Here is a 25,480-nt window from a genome sequence, read left to right as displayed (position 1 = left end):
CTGGTCAGTCCGTTGTAGAGTTTCCTCTCAGCCTTTCATATAACGGCTTTACAAGCTATTGATTATCATTGTCTAGAGCCATTTTCATTAAAGTATTGAAGTAATGACATTCTAATTCTATCACTGCCTTATTAGTTGAAGAACTTTTGCAATCAGGTATATGATTTCCCTGAGGAGCATCTTTTATTAAAAAGGGTAAATTAAATGCTTGATTTAATCTTTCCCTTACTTTATCTGTGTTCAGAATAAAGTGTTAGTGTATCCTCCAGAGGTGACCTTTTTATTTATTTATTTTTCTAAAGCATCTTTATAAATTCAAGGATGTAAAAAATATTTGACGTTTTTATCCATTGCAGGTATCATTTTCACACTCAAAATTTCACACTCTAAATTATGCCATCTTTCTTTAAGAAGAGTCATGGCATGAGGCATCTAGTGGTGGGAAAAGTGACCAGTAACTAACCCTTAAGGTCTGCAGTGCTGGGCCGAGGCTGTGTTTGGGCTCAGCAAGAAAGAACTCTGGAATCATGTAGCCAGCCTGCCTTGGGTGGAGAGGAGTGAGGAGTGGTGGGGAGGAGATGGGTGGAGGCCTGCACACCATCATCATGTTGTGGGCTGGCCAAGCTCCTCGGAAACAGGTCTAAAATACACAAAGACTGAGTGGGCCTTTGGTTAAGGCTCCTCTGTGAGTGAAAGGCATTTATTTTTTAACTGCTCAGAGGCTGTTGATTTGTTTACTTTCTGATTCTTAGGTTTAGATGGATAATGATACCAAGTAGCTAAATTCTGGCTAAGTGATTTTCTACTATAATTAAGAATTGCAATAGCACAGAATAACCTTTCTTGTTTCTTCCTCTTTCTTTTCTATTAACAAAAAACTCCTATATTATACTGTTTGGGAGGTTTTTTGAGCAAGGTGAGTGAGCCATTGATTCAGGAAACTCACTAACGAAATAGACAATAAATAAATAAAACAAAAATAACGAACATTTATGGAAAAATATACTATGTACTATTAATTTACATATTATATAAAAATATAGTATAACATCTGTTAATATGCTAATAACTGATATATATCAGTAAATAATATCACTAATATGAATGTGTTTTTCTATAAAACCCATTGTTCTACACACATACACATAAGTATACATATATACATGTACACATACATACATGTTATCTGTATTAAAGAGATGGGGTGTATCACAGAAGACTGGAATTCAAGTCCCAGTCCTACCCCTTATTATCTATATGTGATCCTTAAGATACTATTTCATAATCTGTAAAATGAAGACAATAATTGCTCTACACAGCTCAAGGACTTGTTATGAAAACATTATTCAAATTTTGTAACCATTGGGGTTGCTAAATATTTAGTTACAAGAATGACTCAAGTGAATTGTTTCAGATGGAAAAGACTGGAAAGGCTTTGTTGATGACGTGAATCTGACACCGAATTTGAGGTTGAGAAAAAGGTGTGATCAGTGGAAAGAAGCAGGCTCGGGAATCCCACGTGTGTTGTTTCAGAACTGGGCCAAGGTAAAAATCTATAGTTTGCTTGGCTGTAGCAAAGCTCATGAGGGCTTGTGTGCTGGGCAGTTATTGAAGGCGCAGTTGGGGGTGGACATTAAATTCCATGATTAAGGAGCTTTAATTTGATCTCAAAGGTAATCAGGCCGCACTGCTGAGCTCTGGGAGAGGTGATATCTGAGGTCAGCAGCAGCATTCTGAGTGCTGGCTTCAACCTAATTTGAGGCTAAAGAACAGCAGAAGATTAAGGAGATTAAGCAAAATACAGCTCTCAATCCTCTGTTTTGCCACTTCCTAAAACGGCTTTTAGGTGTTGAGTGTCTGAATTCAGGTCACATCATTAGCACAACTATTCAGAGTAGAATAGTGATTGCTTTTCTAGTATGTTCACCACTGAATGATAATGTATATTGTTAATAAGTATCAGTAAAACCATCAGCATTGTGGTATAGTAAAAAGAGTGCTGTTTGAGTTCTAACTCTGAGGTTGACTGGATATTCAAGGAGAAACCAAAGAAGGGAGTTAAAGCAGGTTTCACTAGCACTGATTTTTGTGCATGTATTCCAGATATTTATGGCACCCCTGTGTGGTAAAAGGCACCAGGTTAGGTGCTACTTGGACTATATATGTGAATGGGATACATGCCATATCTTCAAAAGCTTATTGATTAATGAAAAAGAGATACATATATGCACATATATATACATATATAATTGTGATGATAATGGCAATGTCAGTGATGATAAGAACACGTAGGAGAGCAGGTAAGAGAGAATAGAAAAGTAGAAGAAAAAAAGAGAAAAATAATAATGGATCTAGATGAAAGAGCAATTTCCTGTATCCTAGACACTCACTGTTTTCTTCATAAGACAGTTTTAATATCCCTTAACATTTATAAGCAGTAATTGAAGTTTGAGAATGTTTAAAGATGTAAACTTAGAGGAATTTACAGCAAACATCTGATTATGGTATAGAACCACAATGTTTTTTTCAGTGAGAGATTTCAGGGGCTATCTATGGAAACTGAAGTCAAAGAGATAAAGCGATTTTAAGTAAAAGCAGAACTGAGACAGAACTCAGTTTTCCCAACTCTTAAGTGCAGTGGTCATCTATCTTGCTTGGTTTGGAAAGATTTTTATAAAAGATATTTACAGGAAGCATGATCCCTCAATTTTTTGTTACCTCAAGAAAGTGGTAGCACTTCGGTGCTATTAAAAGGCTGAATCAGACCTTGCTGGATTTTTGTTGAATTTCACTTGTAAATATTATAAAAAGTACAGTTAAAACAATCACATGCTCTTTTTTAGAAATTGAAGTAGGTACATTTTGTCTCTAATACGTCCTCGAGTTTCTGACTTTAGTCACTTACTTAAAAAACTGGGGTCATTTGGTTCTTAATTTTCTTAATTAAAATGTTGATATGTGAAGCATATAGGATCATGAAGAACAATGTAACTAAATGTGTAATTGGCATAAAAACTGTGGACAAGAAACAAAAATTTTGGAATCAATATCCAAAACTATTCTGTGTAAATCTTACCTGACTTAGTAGGCAGTATTGCAGTAGTATTAAATAATCAGAAATATTGTGCATTTAATTCTATCAAGAGATCTGAGTAAACAAGTTTAAAATAACCAAAGAAATAACACAGATTAGCTAAAAAGAGGTGTCGGTAACCTAGGTGAAAGTGGGGTGTTCCCTTAGCATATTAGGCCAGTGTTTCTTAAAGTGTGCTGTGAAGACTCCTACCTTCAGAGTTGTTCTAGATTCTGGTGAAGATGATCCTTTCCCTTCATTTATCAGGTCAGAATCTCTAGAAGGTGACATGCCCCCCACGAGACCTCGATGTACATTAGAAACATTTTCAAGTGGACAAGACTATGTTTTCAACGTGTGATGCTTTGGGCTTCTCAAGTGGCTCAGGGGTAAAGAACCTGCCTGTCCATACAGGAGACCTGAGTTCCATGCACGGGTTGGCAAGATCCTCTGGAGAAGGAAATGACAACCCACTCCGGTACTCTTGCCTGAAGAATCCCATGGTCAGAGGAGCCTGGCAGGCTACAGTCTGTGGGGTTGCAAGGAGTTGGACACAGCTTAGTGACATATGCATGTGTGATGGCTTGTTGGTCAAGGAATGTGTTTAGTAACTTGAAGTAGAAGGAAAGGGGCAGAGTCAGAGTTAGGTGCCATCATTCTAAATACTAATCGATGAACAGACCAAGGAAACAAACCTACACGGAGGACAGCTTAGGCCTCACACTGCCAAGCATAGGCTCTCGCTGACTTGTTTCTTTGGCTTGTTTCTTTCACAGAAGGCTGGGTTTTCAGTGGTCCTTTTCGTAGGTCCTTGGCTCCTCACATTACTCAGGCTGTCACTGATCTCAATTATACCAGGACTCCTGGTCCATGGCCCAAATCCTCTTCCCCTGCCGTCACCTATTACCAGAGCTTTGGCCTCCAAAATGCACCTTGAGAGCTGCCCTCTAACTCAAACTTATCCCATAGTATTTCATAAAGTCATTGCAATTGGCAGGAAAAAAAATGAGCAAATTGTGAATAGGGATATATGTGTTGCCAGTTTAGCCCATGACTCTGATAACCAAAGGTACCAAGTGGGCCATTTGTTGTTCAGTGTATTTGGCTAATTTAACCCAAGCACCTACCTCACTGAGCACATTTTACTACTCACCCTGGGCTATTTTATGAAACAAGGAATGCTGGCAGTTATAAACGCAGAAATTTGAGGATATGACGTATGGCAATGGAATATATTGTCTGAAAGATGCTGTTCTTTACATTATGACCCTAAAAATAGATATAGATCTGACCTGTAAATATTATACTTAAGAAAATGTGTTCTTAACTTTGTAGCTTTTGTGCTTCTTAAACAGATAACTTCATTTTCAGCATTTTCAATAAGAAATAGCATCAGAAAAACAAAAACACTTGTTTTTTGCCTTGTTTTTAAAAATAAATACATAAATACATATTTTCACAAAAGAAGGTCAAAAAGTTAAAGCTATTAAGTTGTGCTTAGTGTTTATAACCCAAGGAATGATATTTCCATTTAATTGTATGTCCTAACCTGAGAACTAGGACTTCCCTGTTTGCTCAGACAGTAAAGAATCTGTCTGCAATGCAGGAAACCTGGGTTCAGTCCTTGGGTCAGGAAGATCCCCTCAAGAAGGACATTGCAACCCACTTGTGCTTGCCTGGAGAATTCCATGGACAGAGCAGCCTGGCAGGCTACAGTCCACGGGGTTGCAAAGAGCCAGACATGCCTGAGCTACTAACGATTTCACTTTGTTCATCCTGAGAGCTACTATAGGAGGAGTACAATTAGAGAAATAAATGAGCTTTGGAATGCTGAGTAATCTGGGCTGTGGTTTGACCCTAGAGCAGCGCCACCACTGTGAAACAACACTCCTGCTGACATCGCAGGAAGATTAGAGTTCTTAAGAACCAGGCAGGGATCATGTAGTATTCCTGTCAAAACATACCTCTGCTCCAAATTAACTGTCTTCTCTTTTAGATCAGAAACTCTGCAAACTGAAGAAAGGTAACTACAGCGGCAGCATGTGTGAGCAAGAGCCTATGTCCCAAGTGTGCACGTGAGCAGAGGGATACACTTTAAGCCAAGATGGAAGGAACTGTGAAGGTAATCTGTGATGAGCAAGTTCAGCTCAGCTTAGCCAGTGGCTGGTCTTCAGTGGGTCATCAAGATCCTCAATGTGAAACCAAACTCAAATTTTCTCCTACTTTTCCCCCCAGAAAAGGAATGTTATTCCCCCCTCCCAATTTTAAAGCCTTTGTAGCACTTTCAGTTTTCCTTTATATCTTCTGTTCCTAGATCAAATACTTTCAGAGGCTACTCAGGCATGAATATAAGGCAGGAATTCTCTGAGTGGACCTCCGTGGGTTTGGTTTGACGATGTGCAAAATGTCAGTATTGTCAAGTTTTTTAGTTCTCGTAAGAGATCCTCAGAGTACGTGATTCCCACATCTCATCGTGTAACCGTTTGGTCGGAATCTTGAGAGGCTGTACCGGGGCCGGTTATACTAGGCTTTTCCTGTTTTGAGACTCCAGACCCAATGTGATGAACCTAGGGAGAAATACTGTGTGTGTCCCTTCTCAGAGGGCCAGCAAAGTACTGACAAAAAGCATTCGGTGGAATTAGTTGGGATGAGACTTCAGGTAAACCTGGGGTCTGCCTGTTAATTGTGGCCCCCTGCTTACATGGGACCAGTAGATGACAGCCATTGTGTAGATCGGTGATCTGGAAGGCTGGATTTTGGCCAGAATAGAACTGCTGGGGAATGTTCCCACGTTCAGGTAAAGGGCCCCTGTCAGTATTGAGAGGCTGAAGAGCAGAGCATGGGATGTCTTGTCCTTGTCAAGAACTTTCCATGGTCCTTTCTTAAATGGCTATATCTTTTCAGGAGAACTAGTGCTACTTTATCCCAAGAGTAATTCTAACATGAAAATCTATATTTGAAAGAATAAACTGTGAGAGTTTAAAGGGTGGCTTTCAGGATAATTGAACTGACTTTCTTTCACCCCTTGTTAGGGTAGGAAAAACTGTCTTGCTACAGTCAGTCAGAGCAGATAGAGGTGTGAGATACCCTATTTATTGCTGACATATTAATGATACTACAATTTATTTTCAAAAATTACCTTCTGACTGTTTCACTGTTGTCGTGGTGTAGATGTCAATGAGTGTGCTTTTCAGAATCATGGCTGCACAGAGGGCTGTGAAAGTATCCCTGGATCCTGTTACTGCACATGTCCTAGGGGTATGGTCTGCTTCCTGATGGGAAACGGTGTCACCGTAAGTCACAAGTGTTAACTGCTTTATTTCCTCCATTTTCACTGTTTATAATATGGCTATGGTTTGGGTTGGTGGCCCTTGATCAATAGTATATTTCAGAATTAACTTGGGGCTTTATTTTGGTTTGTTTTTTTAAAACATAAGTGACCAGACACTACCTGGTCTGTTAAATCAAAACCTCCATTAAGCATGTACTTATATATTTTACTGTTTGTTTATCTATATTTTATTATATTTCATTATATATCGCTAAAAGATAAGCATGTTAAAAATATAATCATAGTACACTATTACATCTAAAACACTGCTTTCAAGTTATCTTAAAAAGATTTTTTAAGTAGTTGATTTGTTTGGCTAAATATGCAGACAAGTTCCTTGTGCTGTGTTAGGTTAATACCTCTCTCTCTTTTACCCTACAGATTCTTTCTCTTCTTTTTTCCCCCTTGCAAGTATTTACTGAAGAAACTATTTTTTTCCTGCAGAATTTCTCATACTCTAGATTTTACTGAACATACTTCTATGATGTCTCTGTCCTTCTGAACACTTGTAGCTAGATCTGCAGTCTTGATCAGGTTAGACTTTGCAATTTTGACAATAATGCTTCATTGGTATATTTACACTTCCATCAGGAGACACATAACATCTGGTTGTTTCTCTTTTTCGCATTTGTTCTAAACTCTGGACAGTTTTACTGAAGAAAAAATATGCACAATTTACTTTGCACCAGTTCATTCTGGCATTCTTCTAGTGATATCAGAATCACCTGGGTCAATAATAACCAGCGTGCATGTTGTCAACCCTTTTCAGTCAGTCCCCACAAAAGTCCTCCTGCCCAGCATCACTAATGTCAATAGAAAGAGACCTAGTTTGGTTCAGCAGGTTTCCTTGGTGGCTCAGAGGTTAAAAGCTTCTGCTTCCAATGCGGGAGACTTGGGTTCGATCCCTGGGTCAGGAAGATCCCCTGGAGAAGGAAATGGCAACTCACTCCAGTATTCTTGCCTGGAGAATCCCATGGACAGAGGAGCCTGGTAGACCCCAGTCCATGGGGTTGCAAAGAGTCAGACACCACTGAGCGACTTCACTATCACTATCTGTCTAGTTTGGTTCAGCAGCAAAGGAAAGCCTTATTTGATCAGAGATTAGAGAAATGTGAGCCTCACCTGCCTAGTACCGACTCCCCCAATAGGCAGGGCTGCTTTATAGGGTTCTCAATAGCAGGGTAGGGGGTAGAGTTTCCATTGGGCCCCCTGGCTGGTATAGTGCTCCCACTCCAGCTCTCTCTGCTGGTCTTAGGGTCTGTGTACACGGCCTGTCTCTACCATGTTGAATTGAGATGTTGAACACAGTGCTTCTGCATGTGGTCCCCTGCAGTCCAGGGAGCTGCAGTGTCAGGCACAGTAGTTCTTCACTGGGAACCCTAATGTCATGTGTTGTGCACAAGGACCCCTACAGGCAACTGAAAAAAAAAAAAAAACCAGCTCAAAGAAGAGGTTGTGTTTGTGCTCATTTGCTAAGTCATGCCTGGCTCTTTGCAACCCCATGAACTGTAGTATGCCAGGTTCCTCTGTCCGTGGGATTTTCCAGGCAAGAAAACTGGAGTGCATTGCCATTGCCTTCTCCAGGACATCTTCCCAAACCAGGGATCGAACCCACATCTCTTGCTTGGCAGGTAGATTCTTTACCACTGTTCCATCTGATAAACCCAAAGAAGAGGTTAGACCTTATTACCTAGATTCTATCTTATCCCCGCCCCCAGCACCTCCAAGGACCCCTGTGGGCTTTGCCGGTGACATACATACTGTAGATTTTCAGCATGCTGTTCCCAATTCATTATCATTGCCACGGGAGTGGTAGCCACCAGTCTTGACCAATATGGTGCAGTACTCTATTTCAGATTTCCATCTGTTTTGGGCATTTGGCATTTGTTGGTGAGGATGACTGATTTCTTCTTACCTTATCTGAACATTTTCAGAGTCTGCTTGTATCTGCAGCACCTACTTTCCACTTTTTATAACAAGTGGGAGCCTAGAACTGATCGACTTCAGGAACTTTTTTGTCTTCTTTTGGACCACTATTTTTCTGCCATTGGTGTGGGACTGCCTCCAACCAAGAGCAGCTGCCACATGGCTGGGAGCAAGAAAGAGCCTAGTCATCTTTCAGGGAATGATTGTAGCAGCCATGAACACTCATTTCCTGGACCCGTTATTTCATCAAGGAATTGATGAAATAGTGATATCTAGTTCTTATATTTCTTTTAAATTATTTATTATAATACTTTTATAAAGAAAATGTACTCTCATTATCTATTTGGTTACTTCAAGTTATGATTCTTATAGTTGAGGCAGTATAAGTCTTGAATTTTTTTCTTTATTTAGAATAATGGGTTGGTCCTTTAACACCTTTCAAAGGTGGCTGATAGGTTTTTTAATTTTATTTTTTATTGAAGTATAGTTGGTTTGCAATATTGTTTAGTTACAGGTGTTTAACTAAGTGATTCTCTTATACATATATATGTATATGGGTTTCCCTGGTAGCTCAGACAGTAAAGAATCCGCTTACAATGTGGAGACCTGAGCTTGATCCCTGAGTTGGGAAGATCCCTGGAGGAGGGCATGGCAACCCACTCCAGTATTCTTGCCTGGAGAATTCCATGGACAGAGGAGCCTGGGATCCCAAAGAGTTGGATACGACTGAGTGACTAAGCACATATATGTATATATCTACATTACTTTTTTAAAAATGCTTTTCTATTATTGTTTCTTGTGTATTGACATATGAAATACAATTCTCTATACTTTCTGTTTATCTATTTTATATATGGTGGTGTGTGTCTGTTAATCCCATGTTCCCAGTTTATCCCTACCCGCCCTCCCCCTTTGGTAACCCTAAGTTGTTTTCTATGTCTGTGAATCTGTTTCTGTTTTTTAAATAAAATCATTTGTACTAGTTTTTAGATTCCATATATAAGTGATATCACATATTTGTCTTTGTCTGAATTACTTAGTATGATAATCTCTAGGTCCATCCATGTTGCTAAAAATTGCATTATTTCATTCTTTTTTATGGCTGAGTAAAGGTCAGTTTTCATTCCAATCCCCAAGAATGCTCAAACTACTGCACATTGCACTCATCTCACACACTAGTAAAGTAATGCTCAAAATTCTCGAAACCGGGCTTCAGCATTATGTGAACTGTGAACCTCCAGATGTTCAAGCTGATTTTAGAAAAGGCAGAGGAACCAGAGATCAAATTGCCAACATCCGCTGGATCATTGAAAAAGCAAGAGAGTTCCAGAAGAACATCTATTTATGTTTTACTGACTATGCCAAAGTCGTTGACTGTGTGGCTCACAATAAACTGTGGAAAATTCTGAAAGAGATGGTAATACCAGATCACCTGACCTGCCTCTTGAGAAACCTATATACAGGTCAGAAAGCAACAGTTAGAACTGGACATGGAACACAGACTGGCTCCAAATAGGAAAAGGAGTATGTCAAGGCTGTATATTGTCACCCTGCTTATTTAACTTATATGCAGAGTACATCATGAGAAATGCTGGGCTGGATGAAGCATAAGCTGGAATCAAGATTGCTGGGGGAAATATTAATAACCTCAGATATGCAAATGACACCACCCTTATGGCAGAAAGTGAAGAACTAAAAAGCCTCTTGATGAAAGTGAAAGAGGAGAGTGAAAAAGTTTTCTTAAACCTCAACATTCAGAAAACTAAGATCATGGCATCTGGTCCCATCACTTCATGGGAAATAGATGGGGAAATAGTGGAAACAGTGGCTGACTTTATTATTTTGGGCTCCAAAATCACTGCAGATGGTGACTGCATCCATGAAATTAAAAGATGCTTACTTCTTGGAAGGAAAGTTATGACCAACCTAGATAGCATATTAAAAAACAGAGACATTACTTTGCCAACAAAGGTCTGTCTAGTCAAGGCTATGGTTTTTCCAGTGGTCATGTATGGATGTGAGAGTTGGACTGTGAAGAAAGCTGACAAGAATTGATGCTTTTGAACTGTGGTGTTGGAGAAGACTCTTGAGAGTCCCTTGGACTGCAAGGAGATCCAACCAGTCCATCCTAAAGGAGATCAGTCCTGGGAGTTCATTGGAAGGAGTGATGCTGAAGCTGAAACTTCAATGCTTTGGCCACCTGATGGGAAGAGCTTACTCATTGGAAAAGAGCCTGATGCTGGGAGGGACTGGGGGCAGAAGGAGAAGGGGAAGACAGAAGATGAGATGGCTGGATGGCATCACCAACTTGATGGACATGAGTTTGAGTAAACTCTGGGAGTTGGTGATGGACAGGGAGGCCTGGCGTGCTGCGATTCATGGGGTCTCAAAGAGTCGGACACGACTGAGCGACTGAACTGAACTGAATATTCAATTGTATACACATCTCGCATCTTCTTCATTCATTCATCTGTTACTGGACGCTTAGATTGCTTCCATTTTTCAGTTATTGCAAATAGTGCTGCTATGAACATTGGAGTGCATGTGTCTTTTTGAATCAGAGCTTTTGGTTTTTCTGGATATACATCCTGTAGTGGAGTTGTTGAATCATATGGTAACTTTACCATCTGAGCCATGCAAAGAGTTGGACACAACTGAACGTCTAAGCACACACACACACACACACACACACACACACACACGGTAACTCTAGTTTTCACTTCTTAAGGAACCTCCATACTGGCTGCATCAATTTATATCCTTACCAGCAATGCTTGTTGTCTTTTGGTTTTGTTTATGGTATCCTTTGCTGTGTAAAACTTGTAAGTTTAATTAGGCCCAATTTGTTTATTTTTGCCTTTATTTCTTTTGCCTTAGGAGATTGACCTAAGAAAACATTGATGCAATTTATGTCAGAGAATGTTTTTGCTATGTTCCCTTCTAGGAGTTTTGTAATGTCATGTCTTATATTTAAGTCTTTATGTTGTTTTTATCTTTGTGTGTGGTGTGAGGGAGTGTTCTGGCTTCACTGATTTACACGTGAACACCACTTGCTGAAAAAACTGTCTTGTCTCCATTGTACGTTCTTGCTTCCTTTGTGAAAGACTAATTGACCACGGGTATGTGGGTGTATTTCTGGGCTCTATTCTGCACCAGTGACCCATGTCTGTTTTTGTGCTAATACCACATTGTTTTGATTACTGTAGCTTTGTAGTATTTTGTCTAAAATCTGGAGGGATTGTGCCTTCTGCTTTGTTCTTTTCCCTCAGGACTGCTTTGTCAATTCTGGGTCTTCTGTGTTTCCAAGTAAATTTTAGGATTATTTGTTCTAGTTCTATGAAAACCACCATGGGTAATTTGATAGAGATCACAGTAAATCTGTAGATTACTTTCAGTAGATTGGACATTTTAACAATATTGTTAAAATTTTTCCAATCTAAGATCATGGGGTATCTTTCCATTTCCTTGAATCACCTTTGGTCTTCTTTGCTAATGTTTTATTATTCTCAGCAAATAAGTCTTTCACCTTCTTGCTTAGGTTTATTCCTACATATTTTTTTTCTGATGTAATTATAAATGGTATTGATTTTTTAAACTTTCTCTTTCTGATATTTCATCATTAGTATAAACAAATGGAAGAGATTTCTGTATATTAGTCTTGTAACAAATTTATTTATTGGTTCTAATAGCTTTTGTGTGGTGTCTTTAGGGTTTCCTATATAAAGTATCGTGCTATCTGCATATATTGACAGTTTTACCTCTATACTCCCAATTCAGATACCTTTTATTTCTTGTCTGATTGTTGTGGCTAGGACTTCCGATACTGTGTTGACTAGAAGTGGTGAGAGTGGACATCCTCTTGTTCCATATTTTAATGGGAAGGCTTTCAGCTCTTCACCACTATACTGGCTGTGCTTTGTCATGTCTATTGCGATATGTTCCTTCTATATCCACTTTTTACAAGAGTTTTTATCATGAATGGATATTGAATTTTATCTAATGCTTTTTCTGCATCATATAATTTTAGTGCTTTCTTTTGATGATGTGGTGTATCACATCTATTGATTTATATATTCTAAACCATCCTTGTGACCCTGAAATGAATCCAACTTGATCATGGTGACCAACTTGATCATCTTTTGTGTGTGTTGTGGGATTCAGCTTGCTAATACTTTCTTGAAGAGTTTTGCATCTATATCCATCAAAGATACTGTCCTGTAACTCTTTTTTGGTAGTGTCTTTGTCTGGTTTTGGCATCAGGGTGATAGTGTCTTCGTAGAAGGACTTTGGGAATTTTTTTGTAAGTATCATTATGAACTCCTGAATTTTTAACATTTTTTATATGTTTCAATTCAATGCAGTTGTTATGCTTACCAGTGAGCAAATTGTTTCCTCTTGGCTGATGGGAGACTCTTCAAATGGATTCCAGATTCCAGCAATCTTTGATAGTTTTCTCTTACCTGGCAGGACATATTTTCCTGTCTTGTCTTATATGTGTTATGTTTTAGACCTAGAATCAGCAATCTCTCAAGGCTACAGCTTCCTTTTAACAAGAAATTGTTTTAAATAACATAATTCGCTACAAAGTTAGTTATTGTTTTGAGGGTTTTGGGGGCATCAAAATTAGGAAAGCACTTTTTAAAAAGAGAAATATGAGTTTATATGGATATTCTCAATTCAAGTTTAGGATTACATATTCAAATAACTTCTTATAGGTTTCTTGTTGAATCTGCTAACATAGCTAAGTAGAAACAAAGGTTTAAAATTATGTGGGAATTCCCTGGTGGTCCAGTGGTAAGGGACTTCGTGCCTCTATTGCCACAGGGCCTGATTTGGCCCTGTTTTCTGGCAACTAAGGTCTTAAAAGTCAGTGTATCAAAAAAAAAATACTGCTTCACAGATGTTTAAGTGTCATATGTCTTATCAAATGAGGTACAGAATAATGGATGAATGGTAATGAATTTCTTGGAAATTACCTGCCACCTTTGTGATTGTTTATGGAACTCGCCCTTCTTCTAACGCCGTATGGTTTACCCGTGAGCAGCTGTACTTAAGTGCATGATGTTAATATGTTACAGAGTTCTTTATATGCCAAACAGGACACACATGATCTCACTTGATTGTCCAAACTTCTAGAACTTCTATGGTATATATTTTACATTTTAATGTTTGATTTACTTAGAATTCATGTTGATGTGTGGTGTAGTACAGGGATTTAATTTTTGCCCCATATCATTACTCATTTATTTACCATTTACTGGATGATATTCCATATGCTCAGTGACTTAGAATAACTCTATCACATACTATATTATTATCTGTACTTGAGTCTTTTCTAAGGTGAACTTTCTATCTGATTCTATTATCCTCATGATCTATTTTTACACATTACCAACTGTTTTAATTATTGTACCTTTATGATACATTTTGATATTTATTTACGGCCTCTCATTCTCTTCTTTCATCTAATGATAGTCACATGATGTTTTTATTTTTCATAGCCATATGATTTGTTTTCTAGGTGAACTTGAGAATCATTTGCCCAAGTTCTATCTAAAATATTTTGGAATTTTAATGACTAATAACTTAAAAATAATATTTGACAGAAGAGAAACTTGGAGGAAACAAGACATTTTTCCAAAATCAGAAGTCTTTTGTTAATTTGCTTTAGATTTGGAATTTTTTCTTTATTTTTATATTTCCATTACCATAACAACTCATAAACGTTCAGTCTTTATTTAACTTATTCTTTTCAGGAGATCATTTTTTTGTTAGCAACTGATTTTACTGAATTTCCATAAATCTGATTTAACATTAATTTTGATCTTATTTTTCATTCATTAGAGTTAATTTCCTGCCCAAGCAATGTGTCTGAATGCAGTCATGACTGTGTTCTGACATCAGACGGTCCCATACGTTTCTGTCCTGAAGGCTCAGTGCTTGACACAGATGGAAAAACATGCAGTGGTAAGCTTGTTTAGCTATTGTTTGTTTGAAAACATTTATTTTCTAACTGATACCTAAAAATCACAACTACTGACAAAGGAAAACAGATTTCCCAACATTATACATTGAAATATATTTACATAATGGATTAACATATGAATTAACTAAGATTTCTGTCTGTTTCTTGTTTTTAGAGAGCATAGTGTAGTAGCTATAAGCCAGAGCTTTGACGCTAGACAGCTCTGAGGCAGTGTTATCAGATACTAGCAGTACCGTTCTGGACTAGTTTCTTGCCTTCTTTTGGTCTCCGTTTGCTCATCTGTAGAGGTAAATGATACCTGCCTTCTGGATTTGTGGCCAGCATTAAACAAGATGGTGGATATGGAGTGCTTTGCCCGTTGTGTGTACCTAGGACTATCTCCTACTTTCATCTTCATAGAGACTTAAGTATGTAGAGCGAAGGTTATAACTCAAAGTTAGCAGATGAGTTACGTGTAACGTTTTTTAAACAAAAAGGGCAAAAGAAGTCAAGAGTCCAAAAATGTGAGGGAGAAAAAATTATGTTAATCAGTATTCTTGCCTGGAGAACCCCATGGACAGTGGAGCCTGGCAGGCTACAGTCCATATAGTCTCAAAGAGTTGGACATGACTGAAGTGACTTAGCGTACATGCCAGAAGAATTAGACCAGCTGCCAAACTCATCAAAACATACTACTTATTCCAGTCAGCTACTAGAGTACTTGTTCACAAACTCAGTGATAGAGCAAGAAGGCAAGGGTCACTGGGATGTGAAGGTTTAACAGTCACAGTGTCAGGTTATAGGGAAATAGGGTACAATGACATTTTCCTCCTAATCTCTGAAAAATAAACTTGATTGTAACAGTATGAATGACTGTTACAATGGAAATGGTCTTAAAAATCAACGTATATTTGGTTCACCTCAATATTTTGAGGAAAAATTGATGTATTCTTGAGTGACATAGCATCATTACCAAGGAGTTGCTTTTTGTAGGCTATTCATCACCTGATAACGGTGGATGTAGCCAGCTCTGCACCCCTCTCAGCCCAGTATCCTGGAAATGTGGCTGCCTTCCTGGGTATGACCTACAGCTGGACAAAAAGAGCTGTAGACCTTCAGGTTAGTGCTGTGAACATTCAAAAGTGTGTCTCTGCAAGAAGGTTATGTGAAAAACGCCATTTAGTTTAGAAAGTGTTAAATTGCTTTTGACTTCTGCATAGGCAGTTGAATTTTTTTTTTATTTTTGGAAATTGAAAACAGATCACATAAGTATAAATAACATAAGTTATTATTGCATAAATAATAATTATGTGTTTGAGAAACATTTTGAAGTTAATTAACTTTAAGCAAAGATTTGCTATAACATCAAGTATGGCATTCCAGTATATATGAAAGTCATAACCAGAATAAGAGCAGTCTTAAAATGCTTTATAGTTAAGAGGCATTTAATAAATTTTTGTTGATTGATTTGATTTTCATCTCTCCCGTAAATGTAATAATCATAATACTTTGACAAGTTCTGTCCTTTCCATGACAACATTAAATATGAAGTTGTGTGGCCCAGCTATTTTTTCATCTTCTAATATTACACCCCTCATGTCCTTCAATAGCCTTGGAAATCCTGGATTTATCCCAAATTGACATAATCTCTCCTGAGGTTCATTATGCCTGTAATCTGGGGTAACGTAAATGATGAACCTGCAGAGCTTGCCTTACTCAGACTCCAATAGTCTTAACTTCTCAGTTAATATAGCATAACCTGAGCTCTGAAATTATGAAGGGTCTTGTAATTAACTCACACAGTGTTACCTCCATTTAAAAAGTGTCCAGTCTAGAGAAGGGAATTTATTTGGACATGAATCAATACAATCTGATAATATTAATGTTTCAATATGTGTGAATCAAGGAGATTACAGCATAAGACTTGCATCATTTAGCTGAGATATTTGTTACTTAATACTGTGTCTGTGTCTTTCTAGAAGTAATTTGCATTTGAAAAGCAGACACATAGGCAGGGAGGAATCCAGTGATAAAATTCTGACCATATGTCAACTCATGGAAAAGGCAGTCCTTTTGCCTGTCTTAAGGTACCACAACGCTGGTGGGAAATGAAGAAAACAAGTACTGCAGGAATTAAGGAAGAGGGCACAATGAATGGGAGGAGTCCGAAGTGCCTTGTGGGTTCCAAGGCTTATTTTAAATGTTGCCATATTCAAATTTGGTTATTAGGACCACCGCCGTTTTTGCTGTTTGCCAATTATCAAGATATTCGATACATGCATTTTGATGGAACAGATTATGGAACCCTGCTCCACCAACAAATAGGAATGCTTTTTGCCTTTGATCATGACTCTGTGGAAAATAAGGTATGATTTTGCTACTTGAACAGCTGTGCTTTAAGGATAGAATAGAGGATTTTTATCATAAAAGATTACTTGGGCTACTTGAAAATCCACTACAAAGCTTGGAATGATTAGGCAAAGAAAAATTTAAATGATCTTTGAAAATCACTTGAGAAAATTTTAAAGGTGATTCTGTTACCATAAACTGTGTAGCTCAGTTAGTAAGGAATCTCCCTGCAATGCAGGAGACCCAGGTTTGATTCTTAGGTTGGGAATCTATCTGCCCAGGAGAAGGAACCCAGTCCAGTATTCTTGCCTGGAGAATCGCATGGGCACAGGAGCCTGGCAGGCTATAGTCCCTGGGGTTGCAAGAGTCAGACATGACTTAGCAACTAAACAAGCAACCAACCCTGGTCCTTACTATGATTCAGCTTTGGGGATGATTTAAACAGAATCTGGGGTTTAGCTTCCTCTTTGGAGGTGAGAATAGGAAGCTAGCACAGTACCGTACACACCAGAGGAGTGCCATAAATAGGTTTTGATTTATTTATGTTTTGGGAGAAGTAGGAGGTTGGGATACAGCATAGTAAGTATGGATTACTAATTTGCATTTAGTACATGGCCTTAAGGGAAGGAGGGCTTCCCTGGTGGCTCAGATGGTAAAGAATCTGCCTGCAATGCAGAAGGCCCAGGTCCTATCCCTGGGTGGGGAAGATCCACTGTAGAAGGAAATGGCTACCCACTCCAGTATTCTTGCCTGGAGAATTCCATGGACAGAGGAGCCTGGCAGGCTACAGTCCATGGAGTCACAAAGAGTCAGACATGATTGAGTCACTAACACTCATCAGGGAAGGAATTTGGTGACCTGATTATGAAAATCAAGAAACGTAAGTCCTACAGTCCATGTGTGAATGGCAATCTAAGATGTTATTTGCATAATTTTAAACATTAGAAGTTCTAAATTATCAACCCAATCAGCTACTTGGTCTTTAATTTCTTAGTTATCTTTGTGCTAGATTAGAATGTGCTTGAAACAACATGTTAGAGTGTGTTTTTTGAAAATTAATCACTCAATATTGATGAAGTTATACAGTTATTAACCTCTCTCCATAATGATTTAGTTATTACTAGATGGTGCTTTTGTTCCTAGAATTTTTTAACTTTGTGCTTCTGTTTTTTTCTGATCTGAAGCATTCTAGTAAGCAGCCAAAAGAGACAGAGTGAAGTAAATTGATTCTGTGTTTAATCGATATGAATTGGTAGCCAAATATAACTATTTTTGCAAATAGAAGTATAGTGATTTAACACTAGCAAATAATTATTTCTTTTCTATGAACTGAATCTATGTAACTCCATAGAATAATTATATTAACAGGAAAAAAATTCATAGAATCAGCTCAAGATTCATTTATTATCAAATTATTTTTTTTCACACAATCAGTAATTTTTACAATGAGGTGAACAAGAAAACCTAAAATGAACTCTAAATCATATGAATTATGCATGTTTTTTCATTTCTTTGATAATGGTCCCATCTTCTTGCTTCTCAAACTGTGGTCCTTGGACCAGTGACCTCAACATGACCTGGAGCTTTTTAGAAGTGCAGATTCTCAGGCTCCACCCCTGACCACTGAATCAGAATCTGCATTTTAACAAGATTCCCCAGATGATACATGTACACACTTAAGCCGGTGAAGCAGAGCACTAGAATTATTTTTTAATATAAGAAGTACCCATTTTTGAATTGTGGAATAGAACCTTTTCTATTTTATTCAGAAAGATGATAGCTCATTATTTAATTATTTTATGAATATTCTCATTATTGATGATGAGTTTATGTACATATATGTACTCACAGTTAATATTCTACATATGCTATCATTAAATTGTCAGCCACTCATAGCAACTTTTTATTCTTGTACCTGTTTGATAATTTGCATACTAAACTGAAAAGGAACTTTGTACTTGCAGGGTATGTTCTGTTGAACAAAACTGATTATTTAAAATGAAATTATATATTGTTAGAGATGAAAGGAACTTTAGCAAATATCTTGTCTGATTTTGTCATTTTTATAGTTGAGAAAATTGAGATTAAATGACTTAAATGAACCATGCACACTGTTATTGGGGATGTAAATTGGTACAACCACTGTGGAAAACAGTATGGAGAGTTCTCAATAAACTAAAACTAAACCCAGCAATATAACCCAGCAATTCCACTCCTGGCTATATATCAGAAAAAACCAAAAACACTGATTCAAAAAGATACATGCACCCCAATATTCATTGCACCATTATTTGCAATTGTCAGGATATGGAAGCAAATAAGTATCCATCAACAGATGAATGAATAAAGATGTGGTATAAATAAATAAAACCATGTAATACTAATAAGCCATAAAAAATGAGAATTTGCTATTTGCAACCACATGGATGGATATGGAGGGTATGATGCTAAGTAAAATAAGCCAGACAGGGGAAGAAAAATACTATATGATATAACTTATATTTGGAATCTAAAAATATACAACAAGCTAGTGAAAATAACAAAGAAGAAGCAAGCTCACAGATATAGAACAACAAACTAGTGATTACGAGTAGGGAGAGGGAAGCGGGGAGGGGCAATATAGGGGAAGAGGACTAAGAGGTTTAGACTATTATGTAGCAAGTGAAATAAGCTACAGGATATACTGGACAGCACAGGGAATATAGCCAATATTTTATAATAACTCTGAGTGGAACATAAACTTTAAAATGGTGAATCACTGTATTATATACCTGCAACATATAACATCATACATCAGCTATACTTCAATTTTAAAAATATATAAATAAGTAAAATGATTTAACCAAGGTGATGCAACAAATAAATGCCAAGCAGGGAGATGAAGCTGTGTGCCCTGACTTGCAGTGAAGTGGAGTCCTGTGGATGAAGCACTGGAAGATAAAGCTCAGCTTACAGCCCCCATTAAACTGCTCGTTTTTGCTCCCTTTCAGGCTGTTGAAGTCATTAGAGTTTAAATATGATGGCTTTGTTATTGACCAGTGATCAAAGATGAGCAAATTACTTGCAATAGAAATATGTGCCAGGCACAAGGCTAAGGATATATGTGTGTGTGTGTGTGTGTGTGTGTGTGTGTGTATATATAATTAATGCACTTGATAGCATTATTCCCATTTTGCCAATAAGGAAGCTGAGCTTCTGAGACATGGAGTAATTTGCTTAAGTTTATACACATCTTGGAAGCTGCAGAGAGAGAGTTCAGTTCCAGGTACGTCTGTCTCCAAAGCCAAGCTCTGAATAATTATACTGTATGATACAAAGATTTACTAATCCTGTTTGTATATATTCCACATTTAGTTTTTAAACAAATCAGCCTATATGCCTGTGTTCTTTTCTGTAGATATACTTTGCCCATACAGTCCTGAAGTGGATAGAAAGAGCTAAAATAGATGGTTCCCAGTGAGAAAGACTTCTCGAAGGAGAAGTAGGTTTACCGGAAGGTCTTGCTGTTGACTGGATTGGCCATAAACTCTACTGGACAGACAGAGGGCGTGTGTCCTCTTTCGTTGTTAAGTCACATGGGGTGGGAGTGGTGGGACATGTAATACAGTTGGCCTCATCCTTCACTTGGAGAACAGGAAGATATTGCTGGTCCCCTGACCGGCATCAGAGGAAGATGCCCCAGTGCTGCCCACAGTCCCTCCCGCCTCCCCACCACCAAGCAGGACCTTCCTCCTTTCATCAAAGATTGTATCTTTCATTAAGGGTGAATAGAGGACCAAGAAAGCAGCGTGTGTTTTTGCACTTCAGGCTGTTGATATCAGAGAAATGCAAAACCTGTCTGGATACAACCCACACGCTTTTTCTGAGGCTCTGCTGTGGGTCAGCTGTTACCCAGGTGGCATGGAAGATACACAGGAGCATGGGGAGCTCCATGTTTCTGGTCAGCTTAGTGTAGCCAGGGAGACAAAGTGCATATACACAGGAAAACTCATGCAAACACTTGGTCTGAATCTCAGTACAAAAAAGATCATAAGGTCATGCATAAATAATTGCCAAATGAAGGTGGGTGCTCCCAGAGGGGGCTCTGGAAGGGGCTTCAGCCATCAACTTCCCCTTCATTTTACAGGTTGGGAGGGGGTGGAAACTAAAGCTCATAAGGGCTAAGTGATTTATTCAAAGTTGTACAACATTCAAATGACAAGTCATGCTGGAACCTACATGTTGGCTCTTTTGAATGAGCGTGAAGGAGTGAGCAAGCGCTTCATGCTGGAGTTGTGAGGAAAGTCCTCTTCAGGGGGGAGAGATGGTGTGTTTTCTCTTTGCAGGGAGACAGCAGGACCAGAGAGAAGTTGTGGTGTGTCTGCCCTCTGGGCACACTGCTCTTGGGGCTGCAGGAAGCACCGCTGCACGTGTGTGTGTGTGTGTGTGTGTGTGTGTGTGTGTGTGTGTGTCCGTCCTGTGTGAGCCCCAGGAACAGTTGGGGTGGGGAGGAGGGAGAGGAAAGAGGGGGCTGCGTCTCTTGTGTTTGCTAATGAGAGCCCACTTCCTGCTTCTGAGTGAGAAAGAGTCAATCACAATCCCTCATGGGGGAGGCTTAGAGACTCTATGCTCTGCGACACTGTCTCAGAGGATCTTAAAGCCATGCAGCGACCTGGTGGCCAACTCAAACCTCTGGCACCTCTGCAACCACGTTAAAGTAAAAGAGAGAATGAACTGGCATTTCACCTCTGAAATCAGTGGTCCCCACACAGAGGAGGAAGTCCCAGGGAGTGGGTTTAAATGCTTCAGGGCAGGTTGTCTATGTCCCAGAAAACCTCTTTTGGCCTGGATAATCCATGGGAAACAAACGGGCTTTTAAAAATGAGCCAGATGTATGATGTGGTGCTCAGTTATGAATAATACAGTATTTCTCTGTCCAGACCGAGTATATTTTAATTAAATCATCTGTTCATTTATTTGCTTATTCATTTAGCCATACCTTCATCCCATTTCTTTATTCCTTTTGTATTTATTCATTTATTGAATAACTGAAATGCACCAGATACTGCACTAAGAGCTTTGTATCCATATTGACATCCCAAAAGGTAAGTTTTCATATCCACAGCTTAAAAATAAAATAAAAAAATGAGAATCAAAGAGGCAAAACAACTTTCCCAAGGTCAAGCAGCCAGCAAGTATTGGATCTGGAATTTGAACTCAAGGGCGACCGTTTCCAAAACTTATGTTTTTAATAATCATAGGTATATGCTGCCTCCAACAACCACGGTTGATTAAATGTGCTCGACCCAGAGTCATATAACAAGGGAAAATCAACTTCAGTTGTAATAGTGATAAAAATCATAATAATGGTCTTCTCTGTTTTGAACCTACTTAAAAGGACATTTAAAATGTTACCTGTGCATAATGATAGAGCTTCTACACTGCTGTTCTCAGAAACGCTGATCAGGACAGCAGATGTCAGCCACTTTTGGACTCTCCAAGGATGCTGGGTCTCCTCACATTTCTCACATTCGCATGGCACCTCTAATTTTACGTGTTTGATTAATAGTGGTGTGGTACCCACTGCCAAGGCAGTGCCTCCAGGAGATGGACAAGCGCCACCCTATCCTGGAGTGTCAGACCTCAAATCCCCTAGTTCATTGACTTGAGTAATAACAAGCCCTTCTCAAGTCCTCTTCCCTCTAAAGGCAGCTGCTAAGAGAAAACCTTTAATTTGTCTGGAAATGAGAGGTTTATAGTTTGAAAACCTTGATAATAGCTAGAAATTTGATTTAAATAACTGGGATTCCTGGCTTGTGATATTAGATTATATAGTAACTCTTAACCAAGTTAAAAAAAAAAAAAAAGCAGAATGGATGCTTATGGTTTATATTGGCTTAGGAGAAGACAGATTCATATTAACATCTAACTGTAGGGAGGAAGGAAGTTGGTAATTCCCCTGGCAACGTTATTATTTAGTGATAAGGGGACCCGATACCTAAAGTCAGATCCTTAGTAAGAAGAATCAGGAAGAAAACAGAGTATCCGTTTGCTCATCCTTTTGAGGTGACGAAAACCACTATAAGGTAAGAAAATCACTCTTCTTGAGTTCTGGATAGACAGCTTTTGCCCTGGAAATAGGGTGGATTTAGGTCAGCATCCCCAACCTTTTTGGTACCAAGGATCCGTTTCGTAGAAGACAATTTTTCCATGGACCAGGGGTGGAAGGATGCTTTTGGAATGATTCAAGTACATTATATTTATTGTGCACTTTATTTCTGTTACTATTAGATCAGCTCTGCCCCAGATCATCAGGCAGTAGATCCTAAAGGTTAGGGACCTTTGGTTTAGCGGATCCCAGTGGTGGCATTGAGACCAATTAGATAAAAAGAAAGATGTTCCACTTGATTGAGGGTTATGCTTGAACTCATGTGAACCCAAACATTCGTCCTTGTCTTTGCTTTCTCATGACCCACACTGGCATGCAAGACGTGCTTTCTGGCTGAATCAAGCAGAAGTGTGTTTTGGGTGACCCACTTGGGGAGCTTTGAAAGCAAATGCCAGCTGCCCTGCCTGAAACAGCTCCAGAGTCAGGAGCTTACATCTGTATCAACTCTCATCCCCTCAGCCCCACTCAAAACAGTGAGAATTTAGAGATGATATAACAACGAGATCAGAACTGACAGTTGTATCTCCTCTGGTCACAAGCAAGTGGCTTCAGAATTCCTTGCCTCCTACCAAGGGCATAGGCACAGTGACAGCTGTGACTGAGTGAAGTTGACACATTGAGTTCAAAAATGCCTTCTGCCTAGCAGTACCCTTCCTACAACCTCTTCATCTAGGAATTAAGTGGCACTGCAGTGCAAATAATTTCCAGTTAGCCACTGCCCTAAGTTGGTAGTTTGCAAAGTGTGCTTGCCCCAGCCCAGGCCCTGAGCCCGTGTTACCTTTGTCTCCCTCCTGCATATGGCATGTGAGGAAGAAGAAATCAAGCCCTTTCCCCTGTCTAGAAAGGGCCCTTGAGCTAGCCACCTGAGAAGATCTCCTTAGCGTCTGTTCTGTAGGACAGGGAGGAGGGAATGGTCCTGCCCTGTATTTCTGGGCAGGTCTGTTGTGTGCACACACTGCCTGGAAAAACAAGGGCTAGGCCTTTCCAGATGTTTATTGAATGAAATATAAGCTGTACTTTCTAGGTTGCTGTGGGGAGACTGGGCAAGCAGGCCTCACATTGAAGAGAAAAGAGGTTCTTTTTTATCCCCTCTGTTTGTGATCCTGCCTATTGCGGGGAGCTGCTGGGGCCCATGGTGCACTCCAAGCCATGCCCTGAATCTGCCAGTTGCATTCTTTTTTGTCTGCTTGTTTTATTTTTAATTGTAGAATAATTGCTTTACAATGTTACATTGGTTTCTGCCACAAAGCAGCATGAATCAGCCATACACGTACACATGTCCCCTCCCTCTTGAGACTCCCTCCCACCTCCCACCCCACCCCACCCTTCTAGGTTGTCACAGAGCACCAGGCTGAGTTCCCTTTGCTATATAGCAACATCCCACTAGCTATCTATTTTACACATGTTAACGATGTTGAAGCTGAAACGCCAATACTTTGGCCACCTGATGTGAAGAGCTGACTCATTTGAAAAGACCCTGATGCTGGGAAAGATTGAAGGCAGGAGGAGAAGGGGACGGCAGAGGATGAGATGGTTGGATGGCATCACCGACTCAATGGACATGGGTTTGGGTGGACTCCGGGAGTTGGTGATGGACAGGAAGGCCTGGTGTGTTGTGGTCCATGGAGTCACAGAGAGTCAGACATGACTGAACTGAACTGAATGTATGCGTGGCAATGTCACTGTCTTGATGTGACCCACCCTCTCCTGCCCCCTCTTTGTCCACACATCTATTCTCTATGTCTGTGCCTCTGTTCTTTCCCTGCATACAGGTTCATCAGTACCATCTTTCTAGACTCCATATATATGCATTAATATACGATATTTGGGCTTCCTTGCTGACTCAGATGGTAAAGACTCTGCCTGCAATGCGGGAGACTTGGGTTTGATCCCTAGATTGGAAACATCCCCTGAAGAAGGGCATGGCAACTCACTCCAGTATTCTTGCCTGAAGAATCCCCATGAGCAGAGGAGCCTGGCGTGCTGCAGTCCATGGGGTCGCAAAAAGTCGGACACAAGTGAGCAACTAAGCAGTGTATGATATTTGCTTTTCTCTTTCTGACTTACTTCCCTCTGTGTCAGTTGCGTTCTTACACATTCCGTATATAATTCCCTCTTCCTCTCTTTCTCCTCTCTCCTGCCCTCCCTCCTGGCCCTCTCCCTCCCTCTCACTCTTCTGTGGATCTTTAAGCTCTTTAAGGACAGAGCTGGGGTTTGTATATTACTATGTCTCCAATGCTTAGGGCAATCCCTGACACACATTAGGTGCTTCGTAAATATTTATATGATAATAAAGACTTGTTTGGCAAAGGGAAAAACTTAGAAAACAAAAGTTATCTCCCCAGCCAGATTCCAAAGAGTTGTTATCATTTTTTAATGTGAAGGGTAGCAAATAATTTTCGATTCTCCCATTTGTCTTAGAATCACACGGAAGAAAATGAAAGTCAATATAGCGCTCCCCTTCCCGTTCTGTGTTGGCTGACTCTGTGGCCCCGAGAGGTCTGCTGTCCTGCTCCCTGTGACCTGTGGCCAGAGGCTGGTGGTTCCTCTGGCTCTTACTGGTGCCAGCAGGAGCTGGGAGGTTGTGAAGAGAAAGGAATGGTGGTATTTATTTACACATCCTGGCTTTAACCCTGTCAGGCCATGGACATAGCCCCTCTTACCTTACCTTTCACTGCGTATTTTAAT

General features: G+C 39.4%; 1 protein-coding gene across 1 annotated transcript in view; it reads left to right on the top strand.

Annotated features, from left to right (window-relative positions):
• The window catches only part of EGF (epidermal growth factor), an 89,190-nt gene that overhangs the window by 29,280 nt on the left and 34,430 nt on the right, over positions 1-25,480 (top strand). Inside the window, 7 exon segments of the mRNA XM_065907230.1 lie at positions 5,070-5,195; positions 6,245-6,325; positions 6,328-6,366; positions 14,175-14,297; positions 15,289-15,414; positions 16,525-16,661; positions 20,042-20,190. Of these exon segments, the coding sequence (XP_065763302.1) occupies positions 5,070-5,195; positions 6,245-6,325; positions 6,328-6,366; positions 14,175-14,297; positions 15,289-15,414; positions 16,525-16,661; positions 20,042-20,190 (781 nt within the window).

This window comes from Muntiacus reevesi, chromosome 16 (genome assembly GCF_963930625.1).
Source record: "Muntiacus reevesi chromosome 16, mMunRee1.1, whole genome shotgun sequence".
In the NCBI taxonomy this organism is placed as follows: Eukaryota; Metazoa; Chordata; class Mammalia; order Artiodactyla; family Cervidae; genus Muntiacus; species Muntiacus reevesi.
Note: the sequence above shows the minus strand (reverse complement) of the source record. Positions and strands in the feature narration are given on the sequence as shown.